This window comes from Vombatus ursinus, unplaced genomic scaffold (assembly GCF_900497805.2).
Source record: "Vombatus ursinus unplaced genomic scaffold, bare-nosed wombat genome assembly UNPS02009173.1, whole genome shotgun sequence".
NCBI classification, from domain to species: domain Eukaryota; kingdom Metazoa; phylum Chordata; class Mammalia; order Diprotodontia; family Vombatidae; genus Vombatus; species Vombatus ursinus.
The window spans coordinates 10,837,784-10,850,458 of NW_020948951.1; the positions used below are offsets into that span (position 1 = coordinate 10,837,784).

At 48.3% G+C, this 12,675-nt stretch overlaps 1 protein-coding gene across 2 annotated transcripts; it reads left to right on the forward strand.

Annotated features, from left to right (window-relative positions):
- The first annotated feature begins 1,614 nt into the window (after positions 1-1,614).
- On the forward strand, positions 1,615-11,170 carry CASP14 (caspase 14). Of its 2 annotated transcripts, none has more exons than XM_027851270.1 (7): positions 1,615-1,850; positions 5,394-5,511; positions 5,885-6,034; positions 6,241-6,466; positions 6,910-7,035; positions 7,275-7,378; positions 9,593-11,170. In XM_027851270.1, the coding sequence occupies exons 2-7, from the start codon at positions 5,479-5,481 to the stop codon at positions 9,695-9,697; spliced, it is 744 nt and encodes a 247-aa protein (XP_027707071.1). In that variant the 5' UTR covers positions 1,615-1,850; positions 5,394-5,478; the 3' UTR covers positions 9,698-11,170. The 2 variants fall into 2 exon arrangements, with proteins under 2 accessions (XP_027707071.1, XP_027707072.1); XM_027851271.1 differs by having other exon boundaries at positions 5,397-5,511.
- The last annotated feature ends 1,505 nt before the right edge of the window (positions 11,171-12,675 follow it).

Genomic DNA, 12,675 nt, shown 5'->3' on the forward strand with positions numbered 1-12,675 from the left:
TGGAAGGTACTCCCTAGTCTGAGATTCTGTGATTCCACCAGGACAGACAACATTTGGAGCTAGTGGTATCCTGAGCTATGGCTACACAAGGCAGACTTGGCATGATGACAGAGCTCCCTCACTCCCATTTCCAATCCCCCCTCAACTCTTCCTCTCTTTCTCAGAGTGCATGGGAGTGGGGGAGCTATAGAGACCAAGAAGATTTCCAGAGTCATCCTCCCAAAACATAGCAACAGTCATGTCCCTCCTCTGCTCCAACACATTGAGTCCTGTTGTTTTAAAAAGAGGTAGGATGAATGATCAGCACTGGAAAATACCTTAGAGATCTAGTCCAGCCCCTTTGTATATGGGGAAACTGAAGCCCAGAGAGGAAAATGATTTACCAGCCAGTAACAGAGAACATCTAAGGTATCCTGACTCCAAGGCCAGTGTTTTGGGGTTTGAGAGTTTCCTCCCAGCCAATACTACAAATCAGAACATCTATACCTAATTTCCCAGGCCCTTCATAAACCTACTCCACCCCACCTACCTGACTTCATTTCCCAACATCCTCTTGTCTATTCCAGTTGGGCGGGTTGATTTTGTTGTCTTAAGAATACACAATGGGAAGCTGATTACCATTCCAATCAGACCATGTCACTTTTGGTTAGCTCTACTCATTAGGATATTTTCTTTATAATGAACTGCTCCTACTTCTGACCTCTTAGGCTAAACCAAATAAATCTAAACCCTTAAAATACTTGAGGGTAATTATGTCCCCCACAAAGTTTTGACTTCTCCAGGCTAAACACCCCAGTTCATTAATTATATTGAGTCATCTCATTATCTTGGTTGCCCTTCTTTGGATGTGTGCTGGCTTATCAATGGCCTCACTCAAAAATGGTCCCCAAAACCTCAAAGGTTGGGAAGAATTTCATCAAGTGGAAAGGGGGTGGGGACAATGTTGTTGGGGTATGAAGGATAAAGTAGTGGAAAGAAGAAGTTGGGGGAGAGGCAGATCAAAAAGAAGGGAGTTTTGCTCAGGGATAGATATGATGATGATACTAAATGGTGGGGGTAAAGCATAACTATTTAACTCCTCTGTGATTCTGGATAAGATTGATGAGAAATGTGAGGCAAGGGTGGGGTGGTGAAGATGATGGTGAGAATAAATATACACAGGATCAGGATGTGAGGGGGAGAGTAGATGTTAGGAGTGAGGCTGAGGATGAGGAGCCTGGGGGGTGAGGATAGGGAAGCTGAAAGGGGGGATGGTAGAAAGGTGGAGGATGGGAAAGGTGGAGAGAATAAGGTGAGGGGAGGCTGAGCAGATGGTGGAGAAAGTTCTGCATACAAGAGACACTTAATAAATGTGTGTTAAATTTAAATGTTGAAGACCAGACTGATGGAAGGCTGAGCATGCTCTTGAGAAGGTTGTCGGTGAACTGTTGAGGTTCACAATTCCTGACCTCCGTGTTCCTGGTGCTGCCAGTCTCCCCTCAGGCAGTAGGTCCTAGCTGAGCCTTGTTTGGGTGGCAACCAGGGCCTGCATGCTTTGGTATTTGGCCAAGTTTCCTTACGCAGATCTACGTGAAAGGAGGTTCCTTTTCTCTGCACCAGTTCAAAAGGAAGACGGGAAGAGCGTTCAAGTCACTGGAAGTCAAGGTGACAGCCAGCCTGACATAGACGGAGCTCTCATGTTTCCTCTGCCCAGTGTGGCCAAAAGTGGGACACAAAAAAGGGAAGGAGTTTGGTGAGGCATCTGTGAATTGGACCGTCCCCAACACTGAATACCTGGGTTCAGGACGAGGACCGAACCCTCCTTCCTCCTTCTCCAAGACCAAGTCATCTTCCTGACCCTTCTGCTGTGGGTAAGTACTGCCCTCCACACTGGGACTTGTCCACACCCTGGCTCCCAGGGATGGGCCCCAGTGACCTCTAACCAACACTTTGTCCTTCTCTCCCTCTTCTCTCCCAGCCCATATACCTCCTATTTCTCTTTTCTCTCTTCTTCGCTCTTCCCCTTCTCTCTCTCTCCATCCCATCCCTGTCTTCCTGTCCCTTTTTCCTTGCCTCTCCCCTTCACCATACCTCCTCATCTTTCTGTCCCTCTCCTCCATTTCTCATCCTATTCATCCTGTTCTCTGTCCCTCTCCATTCCTTCACTTTCTCCTCTTTTACCTCTTTGCCTTCACCATCTATTCCTCTTTATTCTCTGCTCTTTTCCCCTCCTTTCTCTTTCTTTCTTCTTTCATCTTTACCCTCTCTTCTACTCTGTCTCTTCATACTCTCCTCCCTTCCCTTCTCCCTCACTTCATCCTTTCCCCTTCCTCTACAACCCCTCTTCTCTCTCTTCATCCTCTCTCCCTCTTCTCCTCCTCTCCCCTTTCCCCTCTCTATATCCTTTCCTCTTCTTCTATTTCCTCTCTGATCTTTCTCTCTCTCTTCCTTAATCCATATGAGAACAGCTTCATCATCTGATAGGACTAAAGCCAAGTCAGAGCAAATCATTCATTCACTCATTCATTCAAGAACTATGTATTCACTGACAGCCTCCTCTGGGCAGGGCCTATAGGAGATTCAGAGGAATAAGGTACACAGCCTCTCCTCTGCACAGAGACCGAAGATAAATCTACAAATAACTACAATACAAAATTGAGAGAGACAATGTGTCCCGGGGATTCAGAGAGTGCCTGGATGGTCCAGAGGACCATCAGAACCAGAGGAGTCTGGGAGGCTTCCTGGGGCAGGTAACACTTGAGCTGGGGCTCCAAGATTTCAATAAATAAATGTAATGGGGAGGATGTGACAATGGACTGAAAGTGGAATGATAACATGAGCCAAAGCTATAGGTGGGCATTTGAAGGACAGCATGGGTCTGTCCCCTGAGGCTATGCCGGTGACCTGGAGGAAGTAGGAGAAGTGAGTGGAAGTGACTCTGAACCCCTAAGGGGCTCTTCCCATCCTTCACTGACTGTCCCATCCTTTCCTTGCCCCCAACATATATTTTAAAAACTTTTTTCTTACCCTCAGTATTCATGGTCTCTGCTCACTTGAGGTTTTAGCCTTCCTGACATTATTCTCACAGGACTGTGCAACTCTTTTGTATCAGTTGTCCCTATATTTTTCTAGCCTTATTTTACATTTCTTCACTCTACAAGCTCTATGATGTGGTCAAACTGGCCTTCTTCCTGTTCTTCACGCAAGTGACTCTCCATCTGCTCCCCCTGTGTCTCTGCACTGGCTGTCCCCATGCCTCAATGCCCTCTTGCCTCATCACCGTTCAGTAAGCTGGTCAAGTATTTGTTAAGCACTTCCCTTGTGCCAGGCCCTGTGCTAAGTGCAATACATACAAAGACAGGCAAAAAAAAAACAAAAACAAAAACAAAAACATGGTCTCTGCTTTCAAGGAGCTCTAATGGAGGAGACACTGTACATAAAGAGAGTGTCATCTCAGAGGAAAGGTACCCACAGGAAAGGGGATAGGCTGGGGGTGAGGCCACCAGGGTAGGCCTACTAAGGACTCCCAGATTCCAGCTGAGTCTTGAAGGAAGCCAGAGATGCTAGTAGGCAGAGGTGAGGAAGGAGGGCATTTTAGACAGGAGGGATAGTTCAGAGATGGGATGTCAGGACTGAGGAAAAGCAATAAGGCCATTGTTAGTGATGGGGTTATGGGATTCACTGAACTTGGGTGATACTTGCAGGCTTTCTAGGTGGGCTACGGGGTGCCCAGGGGCCAGGGCTGTTGCCCGTTGGGTCCCACTGTAGCTGCTGCCCCTCCCTGCTCCTTCCTTTCACCAGGTGGGAGAGGGGGACTCAAATTCCCTGTCTTTCAGATCACAGAATATGTGATAGGGAGTAAAAAGTAAGAAAACTGGAAAGGTAGGAAGGGATCCAGTTGTGAAGGGCTTTAAAAGCCAGACAGAGGATTTTCTATTTGATCTTGGAGCTAATAGGAAGCCATTGGAGTTGATTGAGGAGGGAGGTGCCATGGCGAGATCTGCACGTTAGGAAAGTCACTTTGGCAGCTGCCCCCTCTTACAGGGGGCAAAACTTAACCTAACCACCATCATCTAGATCAGGGGTGGGGAACCTGCAGCCTCGAGGACCAATGTGGCCCTCTAGTTCCTCAAGTGTGGCCCAGGCCCTGAGATGAAGCCTTTGCTGACCTCTGCCTTGCCCTCCCCAAAACTGCCAGGATCCTCCCTTCAAAAGATTATCTTGTATTTATTTTGCATACCCTTATATAGGAACGTGTTGTTTCCCTTCCCGAACCCTCCCTATGTGCCTTGAAAACAGTCTTGTCTTTTTATCCTCATTGCTTAGTTCAGGGCCTGCCCGTAGGAGGCATTTGAATAAGAGCTTGTCAGTTGGTGGATGGATTCATCCTTTCACCTGAGCTTGTTTTTATTTCTTGAATGTGTCCTTTAGAAGTCTCAGTTCCCCCTCTCTTTAGATGCCTCCCCTTTTCTTCCTGGTCAGAATCATTTGTACTTTCTAGCATCTCACTGTTAGGCGTCTCCCGTTCCTTTGAGGCCGCCCCCTTCCTTTTAGGGCTCGCTTCAGGCTCTGCCATCTTGCCTACTACCCTTTTGATGAATTCTCTAGAATCTGGAGAAATCTTGGGAAGAGCACAAGAACTGGGGTGTCAAAGGACCTGGGTTTAGATCTGGGTTCTGCTACTCACTACTGGTATAACCTTGGGCAAGTTTCCCTGTCTGTAAAACAGATGACAGAGGTTAGATGACCTCTAGTCTCTTCTTCCCTTGCTCCTCTGCTGGCTTTTCCTGGCTTCCTTCAAGATTCAAGTCCAATCCCACCTTTTACAAGGAGCCTTGGACAGTTTCTTCTCTCCCCTCAGAGCTAGTACCTTTCCTCTGAGATTGCCTTGCATTTCCACACTTGTATGCACACACTTAGTTGCATGTAACCTCTCCCATTAGAATTGGCCCTTCTTGAGGGCTGGGAGCATGTTTTTGCCTTTCTTTGCATCTCAGTGCTTAGTACCTAAAAGCACATGATAAATGCATCTTGACTTGAACCTTCTAGCTCCAAATCTTTGACCCTACAAAAATCTGTCACTCATCAGACACTTTCCTCGAGGATATGGAAGAAGAGATCATAGAATCAGTATCAGAGTTGGAAGGAATATGAGAGATCATCTATTCTGACCATTTTACAGATGAAGAAACTGAAACCCAGAGAAATGAAGGTCACACATGGGCAGAATCTGGTGTCATTGAGTTTCTAACCAGGGTCTCTTGACTCCAAGCCCTGTGCCCTTCCCATTATACTATACATGATCTCTCCTCAAAAGAGGGGAGGGGGTATCACAGGACTTTGGGGTCATTTCAGCTCCACTTCCCCTGATGATTACAGCAGGAAACATTTCCTGTCCCTGTATTCCTCCCCAGAAGAGCTTCCACCTGATTCCTCTGCACAAATTCCACCCGGATCCAACCTAAGGTTCTGGGTGTTAGGACAAGAGTGAGAGGAGACATGAGCTCGGAGGACCAGCAATCTACAGATCAGGTGGGTTCACACAGGCTGCAAGAAGGGACGAGTCAGGGACAGCTAGGTGGCGTAGTGGATGGAGCACCGACCCTGAATTCAAGAGGACCTGAGTTCAAATCCAACCTCAGACACATAACACTCACTAGCTGTGTGACTCTGGGCAAGTCACTTAACCCCAACTGCCTAACCAAAAAAAAAAAAAAAAGAAGGGACAAGTTATATAGCTCACATGGGTGGGGGTAGGGCAAGGGGATGATGAGGGGAGAGAGAAAATGGGAACGATCCCAGTGAGGATGGGGGCATGGGGATGAAGCAAAGTCAATAGGTCTGTGGGAAGAAGAATGTCCCTGGGCCCATTGTGCTCTTGACCTTGACCTGTTCTGGGGCCTAGGATGCTTATGACATGTCAGATGCCCGGCTGGCTCTGACCCTGTGTAACACCAAGAACCGAGCCGGGTCAGAAACTGATGTGAAGGCCCTGGAGCAAATGTATGAGGCCTTGGGCTTTAAGAGCACAGTGAGGAGGAACCTTTCAGCTAAGGTATGGCACCATGCCCCCCCTTCCCCTTCCCCATAGGCTCTGGTGAGGGATGGGTCCAGCCCAGGGAGGGCCGGGGGTGGGGGGGCCTCGCCTTCTTTTTTCCCTTCCTCAGACCATTACATGGGTGAGTTCTGGGCGACCATACCCCCTTGAGCCTCTGGACCTGTCTCAGCCAAGGTTCCTGAACTTGAGCATTTTCTGGACAGGGTTTCTGGGAGGAGCTGGAGAAGTTCAGAAAGGACATGGACCAGATGAAAGACCCAGTAAGCTGCTGCTTCGTGGTGCTCATGGCCCATGGCGAGGAAGGCATACTGCTAGGGGTCGATGGCAACACCATTCAGTTGTCAGAACTCTTTTCTATGCTCACTAATGTGAACTGCCGGGCCCTTCGGGGCAAGCCCAAGGTGTTCATTGTACAAGCCTGCAGAGGAGGTAAGCAGAGGAAGAGGAAGAGGAAGGAAGGGGGGAGGAAGAAGAGAAGGACAAGAAGGAGGAGGAGGCAGGATCTTTCTAATCTGCTCAGCCCAGCTCGAAGCCCAGAGCCCAGGGCTTAGGGCCCAGCAAAGCAAAGAGCTCAAGAGAGCCCAACCCAGCACCCAGATCTCAGAGTCCAGTGCCCCTAGCTAAAAGTCCAGCCCCAGAACCCAGAAATCTCACAAATCTCTGAGCTCAGAACCCAACCCAGTCCAGATGCTAGAACCCAGGGAACCCACAGTCCAGCCTACATGACCCAACACAGTCCAAAGCCCAGTATTTGTTCCTACATCCTACTTTTCCTGTTCTCAGGTAACTGAGCCCTATTAGGACTGAGCTGTTCTACCTCTCTCCCTATGGGGCCTCTTTTGGAAAATCATGCCTTTACCTGTACTTTTTAGATCAGAAAGATGCTGGTGAGGTGGTTCAGCCAGCAGAGACCGGAGGGACTTTCGTCTTGTCAAATGAACACCCTCCCAAGCTCCCAACCTACACAGACACTCTGCATGTCTTCGCTACTGTGGAGGGTAGGAGCTCCCCCTCTGCTCCATGATGGTCCTTCCCCATCTTTCTTATCCATGGCCTTCCCCATTCCTCCTTCATAAACCTCCTGGGCCTCCCTGCCTTCCATCCCATAACCCCCGACAAACCGAGGATAATTCCATTGTTCCCCCCCATTTCGCCTCTTAGACCCAATAGCCTCCCTCATGCAATCCCTCCTGGGCTGGCCCCTACAGGATACTAATGATCTTCCTGGATTCCCCAGGATACATTGCCTACCGGCATGTGGAAGATGGTTCCTTTTTCATCCAGACCATGACGGATGTGTTCACAAATATGGAAGGCCACATCCTGGATCTCCTGACTGAGGTGAGAGGCAGAGGAGCCAATCAGTCCCAAAGCCCTCTTTCCTACAGGCCCTTTCCTTTGAGCCTTGAGCCTTTCAGATGAGAAATCCTGCCCCTCTGAGGCTAGGGAACATGAAAAAGAACGGGATGCTGGACAGAGGAGGAGGAGAAAGAGAAGGAGAGAAAGAAAAAAAAGGAAACAAGAAAGAACACTAGATTTGAACCTCAGATCCCAACTGGGTAACTTCTAGCTATGTGACCTTAGGCAAGTTACTTCATGTCTTTGGTCCTCAATTTACTCATCTGTAAAATGGGGGTAAAGGACTTGATGATTTCTAAGGTCCAGCTCTAGACCCTATGAATCCATAGCCCTCCCAACTCTATTCCCATCCTTGTAAGAGTTCATCCTTGTCCTCAGTTCTCACCTCTCTCCTCCCCAGACTCCCCCTCCCAGCTCCAATCTCCCTGTCCTCTCCTTCAGCTTGCTATTCCAAAAGCATCCAACCATGTCAGTCCACTGCTGAAGAATTCAATTCAACCCAATTCAATACGCGTTTATCAAGCACTGTGCTAAGAACTAAGGATACAAAAAGAGGCAAAAGACAGTCCCTGCCCTCAAGGAGCTTACGACAACATGGAGACAACATGCAAACAAATATATGCAAAGCAAACTATAGACACAATAAATAGGAATGGATTTAAAAAGGGAAGGCATTGAAATTAAGAGAAGTTAAGGAAGGCTTCCTGTAGAAAGTGGGATTTTACTTGGGACTTAGAGGAAACCAGGGAGGTCAATAGTTGGAGTGGAAGAGAGCGAGTGTTCCAGGCATGAGGGACAACCAGAGAGAATGCCCAAAGCTGAGATACGGTGCCTTGCTGGTGAAACGGCCAGGAGGCCAGTGTCACTGGATCAAAGAGTACATGTTGGGACGTAAGGTGCAATAAGACTGGACAAGTAGGAGAAGGCATCAGTGGCTCCCTTTTGCCTTTAATATAGAGCATGAGGGGCAGCTAGGTGGCACAGTGGATAGAGTGCTGGACCTGGAGTCAGGAAGTCCTGAGTTCAAATCCTACTTATAACTAGCTGTATAACTCTGGGCAAGTACTTAACTCTGTTTGCCTCAGTTTCCTCAACTGTAAAATGAACTAGAGAAGAAAATGGCATACCACTCCAGTATCTCTTCCAGGAAAACCACACGTGGGGTCACAGCAGACACAACTGAAAACAACTAAACAACAAAACAGAGCACAAATGCCTCTGTTTGGCATTTAAAATCTTTTGCAATCTGGCTCCAACCTATCTTTCAAGGCTGATTGCACATGATTTCCCTTCAAGAGCTCTTGGCTCCAAGCAGACTGTTCTATCCTACCATTCCCTGTGCTTGAGAGCCCACTCTCCACTTCTGTGTGTTCACATGGGCTGTTGTCCACGTTCTTCCTTCTGACCTCCACCTCTAGAAACTAGCTCCTTCGAAACTCTGCTCAGGCATCACCTCCTTCAAGATGCCTCTCCTGAATTCCCCAGTGGCTCATGTCCCTCGCCCAAACCACTGGGTAGCTATTATGTATTTAGATTTATATTTGAAGATGCCCTAGCCTCCCATAGTAGAATGGGAGCTCCTTGAGGGCAGGCACTATCCCATTTTTATCTTGGGATCTCTAGCAACTCCTAGCACACAATGTGTTTGTTTAATAAATGCTTGTTGGTTGACTAATTCAACCTCCTGTCCTCCTTCTATTATTTTTTTCCATACCTTCTCTTTTTTTCTTACTTCCCTTATCTCTCTTCTCCTCCTTCCCCCCCCTTTCTTCTTCTTCCTCCCTTCTTCTTCCTTCCCTTCTCTCTCTTCCTCTTTCCTCTTCCTCTCCTCTCCCCACCTCAAAAGCCAGACAAACCAGGCACCATCTTTCAGCTGATGACTTTCCCTAGCAGACTCAGGCACCTCTCTCTTCACAAACCCCAGTCTCTCCCCTACCATCTTTCCCTCCTATAAAGCAGAAGTCCCCTTCCTTGTGGCCCAAGCTATAACCACACTGAGGGGTTTAGGGGCAAAGGGGCACTGCACCCATCAGGAAGGTTGCCCTCACCCCAGCTTATGTAGACTGTGGGTGCCTCTGACTTATTCCCAGGGTCTTACTTGTACAGAGGTCCTGTCAACAGCCCTGCCAAAGGCTACTCCCCAACAAGGCCAACAGGAGAGCCTGAGGCTCACCTTGAATTGCCCTGTCCACACAGGTGACCCGGCGCATGGCTAACGCTGACCTGATGGAAGGAGGCAAGCCTAGGAAGGTGAACCCTGAGATCCAGAGCACTCTCCGAAAGCTACTGTATCTGCAATAGCGGGAGGGATCTTGGATTGAGGGGTCTTGACCTGCTGAGCCAGTGAGCTCAAGAGCCGGTGCCCACAGGCCTTGGAGAGCTGGAGAAGCTAGAATGTGCCTGTGTCCTTCACCCCCTCCATGCCCAGGTGATACACCATCCTCCTACTGCACTGGACTCATCAAGAACTTGGGCCCACATCCTATCCCTCCTACTTGCTTCACTCTCTCCACTTGTTACCTATCACTTCCCATACAGAAGGGGCCCTGAGATCTGGGGGCAATGTTCAGCTAAGGTCCTTGAGTCTCCCTTTCATAGAATCCTAGGATCCTTTCAAAGATCAGTGAGTTCATTGACACTAACCCATATCCCCACTATGTCCCACCTTAATAGGTCTTCTTGAGTCTCCCCTGTCCACTGAGAGTCACGCCTCTGCTCTTAGCTAGGCAAGTCCTGGGACAAAAGAACAACAACCCACCAGTGGGCCAGTATGCAAAGCATTTTCCTGCTTGGTAAAACCTTACAGGATGTGCACTCCACTGGCATAACCTGTAACGTCAAGGGGTCACATCAAAACTCCAAGCCATCTGTGGTTTTTAATCTGTGTGGGCTCCCCCTCTACCACCAATGCAGTCTGCAAGTTATCCTTGCCTTCATGAGTTGCCCTGGCCAAATGACAACAACAGCCACCACCACCAAGCACATCTGCTAGCCTTCTGGTGATGGGCTTCTCTGATCATAGTTGGGCTGATAATCATTGGCATATACTTAGAGACCCTCTCCAGCCTGTGGTCAACCAACACAGCCTTCAAGAACCCAAGGTCACTCTTTTGTCACAGCAAGGCATCAGAATCGCATCCATCTTCCTAAAACATGGCTCTATCAAGTCAGAACTCCCTGGTCTGGCATTCAAGGCCTTCCACAATCTGACCCCACCCTTGATCTGCCACCTTATCTTCCCCCTCCTTTCCAACACACTCCCTCTATTTCCATCAGGCTGGTCTCCTTACAGTCCCCTCCATATCACAATTTACTTCTGCCCTCTGTACCTTTGCCCACCACATTCCCTCTCCATCAGGTGGACTGGTTGCTTCCGTGTACATGCTGTATCCCCCATAGGAAAATGCACCCTCCTTAAGCACAGAGACTTTTCATTTTTTGTGTTTGTATCTCCAGTGCCTAGCACAGATCCTGGCACACAGTAGGTGCCTAATAAATGCTTGTTAAGCTGCATCGGCTATCTTCCAAGGCCCAGCTCAGGCCCCACCTCCTCAGAGCCTTCCTGGACTGCTCCAAGTAGTACATGATAATCATGCCTCTTCTGACTTAACACACAGAGTCTATCCCCACATAGCATTATGTGCTTGATTATACACCATCTTCAATGGTTTCCTTTGTGCATTCTATGAATAATAATGAAGATGATGACTCCAATTTCTAGAATAGTAATGATTTACAAAATGCTTTCATTAAAAGACAATGTTGGACCTGAAACTGAGCTGATTATCTTTCTCCCCACCCCCACCCATCCTCCAAACTTCTCTGTTACTACAAAAGGCATCGCCATCCTTCCACTCACCAAGGTTCACACCTTTGATACCATCCTCAGTCTCCTTCATCCTATACGGCCAAAAAAATCACCAAATTTCATCATTTGTACATGATAACATTTCTTATATCTGACTCCTCCCTACTCCCATAGCCACCATCTTGGTTTATGCTGTCATTACCTCTCATATGGAATATTGCAATAGTCTCCAGGTCTCTCCCCCCTCCAACATGTTCTACACCCAGCCACCAAAGTGGTCTGGTCTGACCATGTGACCCTCCCTTCCATAGGCAGATAGGTGGCACAGTGAATAAAGCAGCAGACCTCGAGTCAGAAAGACCTGAATTCAAAGACCTGCCTCTACTATGTGACCTGGGCAAGTCACTTAACCTCTGTTTGCCTCAGTTTCCTCAATTATAAAATGGGAATAATAAAAGCATCTACCTCCCAAGGTTGTTGGGAGAACCAAATAAAATAAAATTTGTAGGGGGCCGAGCCAAAATGGCAGAGGGAAAGCAGTGACTGTCCTGAGCTCTCTCCCAAAGCCCTCCAAATACCTAAAAAAATGGCTCTAAACAAATTCTAAAGCAGCAGAATCCACAAAAAGACAGAGTGAAACAAATTTCCAGCCCAAGACAGCCTGGATGGTTGATCGGAAATGTATATCATGCTGGGCGGGGAGACGAGCACAGTTGGGCGTGGGCACGAGCGCAGTTGGGTGTGGGCACGCAGGCCACAGCAACCTTGGAGCAGGCCTCAGAAAACTGAATCACGAGCAGCTGTGGTGGTTTCCAGACTTCTCAACCCCTGAACACCAAAGACAACTAAGAAGGTCAGTGGGAAAAGTCTGTAACTGAGGTGAGAGAGGAGCTAGGTCTCAGCTGCAAGTCTCGAGCGCCTCCCGGGGCCACGGCTGTTTCCTGAGCTTCCGGCCCATAGACTGAGGGAGAATCGAGTGGCTAATCAGAGGGGGATTGAAGGGATCTCTTTGCCAGGGCTGAGGCAAGAATCTCTTGCTTTACCGGTGCTTGGATCTGGGTCACAGTTCTGAGGGGCGGTCCTGGGGCAAGGAGGAGCGCTGGCGTGGTAGAGCTTGTTGTGGCAGTGGAGAGGAAACACCTCGCCCTTTATCATAGCACCTTGGAAGAACTGAAAATTTACAGGTCCCTAGAAGTACCTCTGAAAACAGCTGTACAAACCCCTGACACTTGGGACAATACACTCTTCACATTAGAAGCAGACTTTTACCTTAACAAAGAGTTTAAAACTCAAGTAATTGGCCGGGATCATGAGTAAGCAGCGCAAAAAGAGTCAGACTATATTATCTTACTTTGGTGACAAAGAAGATCAAAACATGCAAACAGAAGAAGACAGCAAAGCCAAAGCTCCTACAACCAAAGCCTCCAAGAAAAACATGAATCAGTCCCAGGCCTTGGAAGAGCTCAAAAGG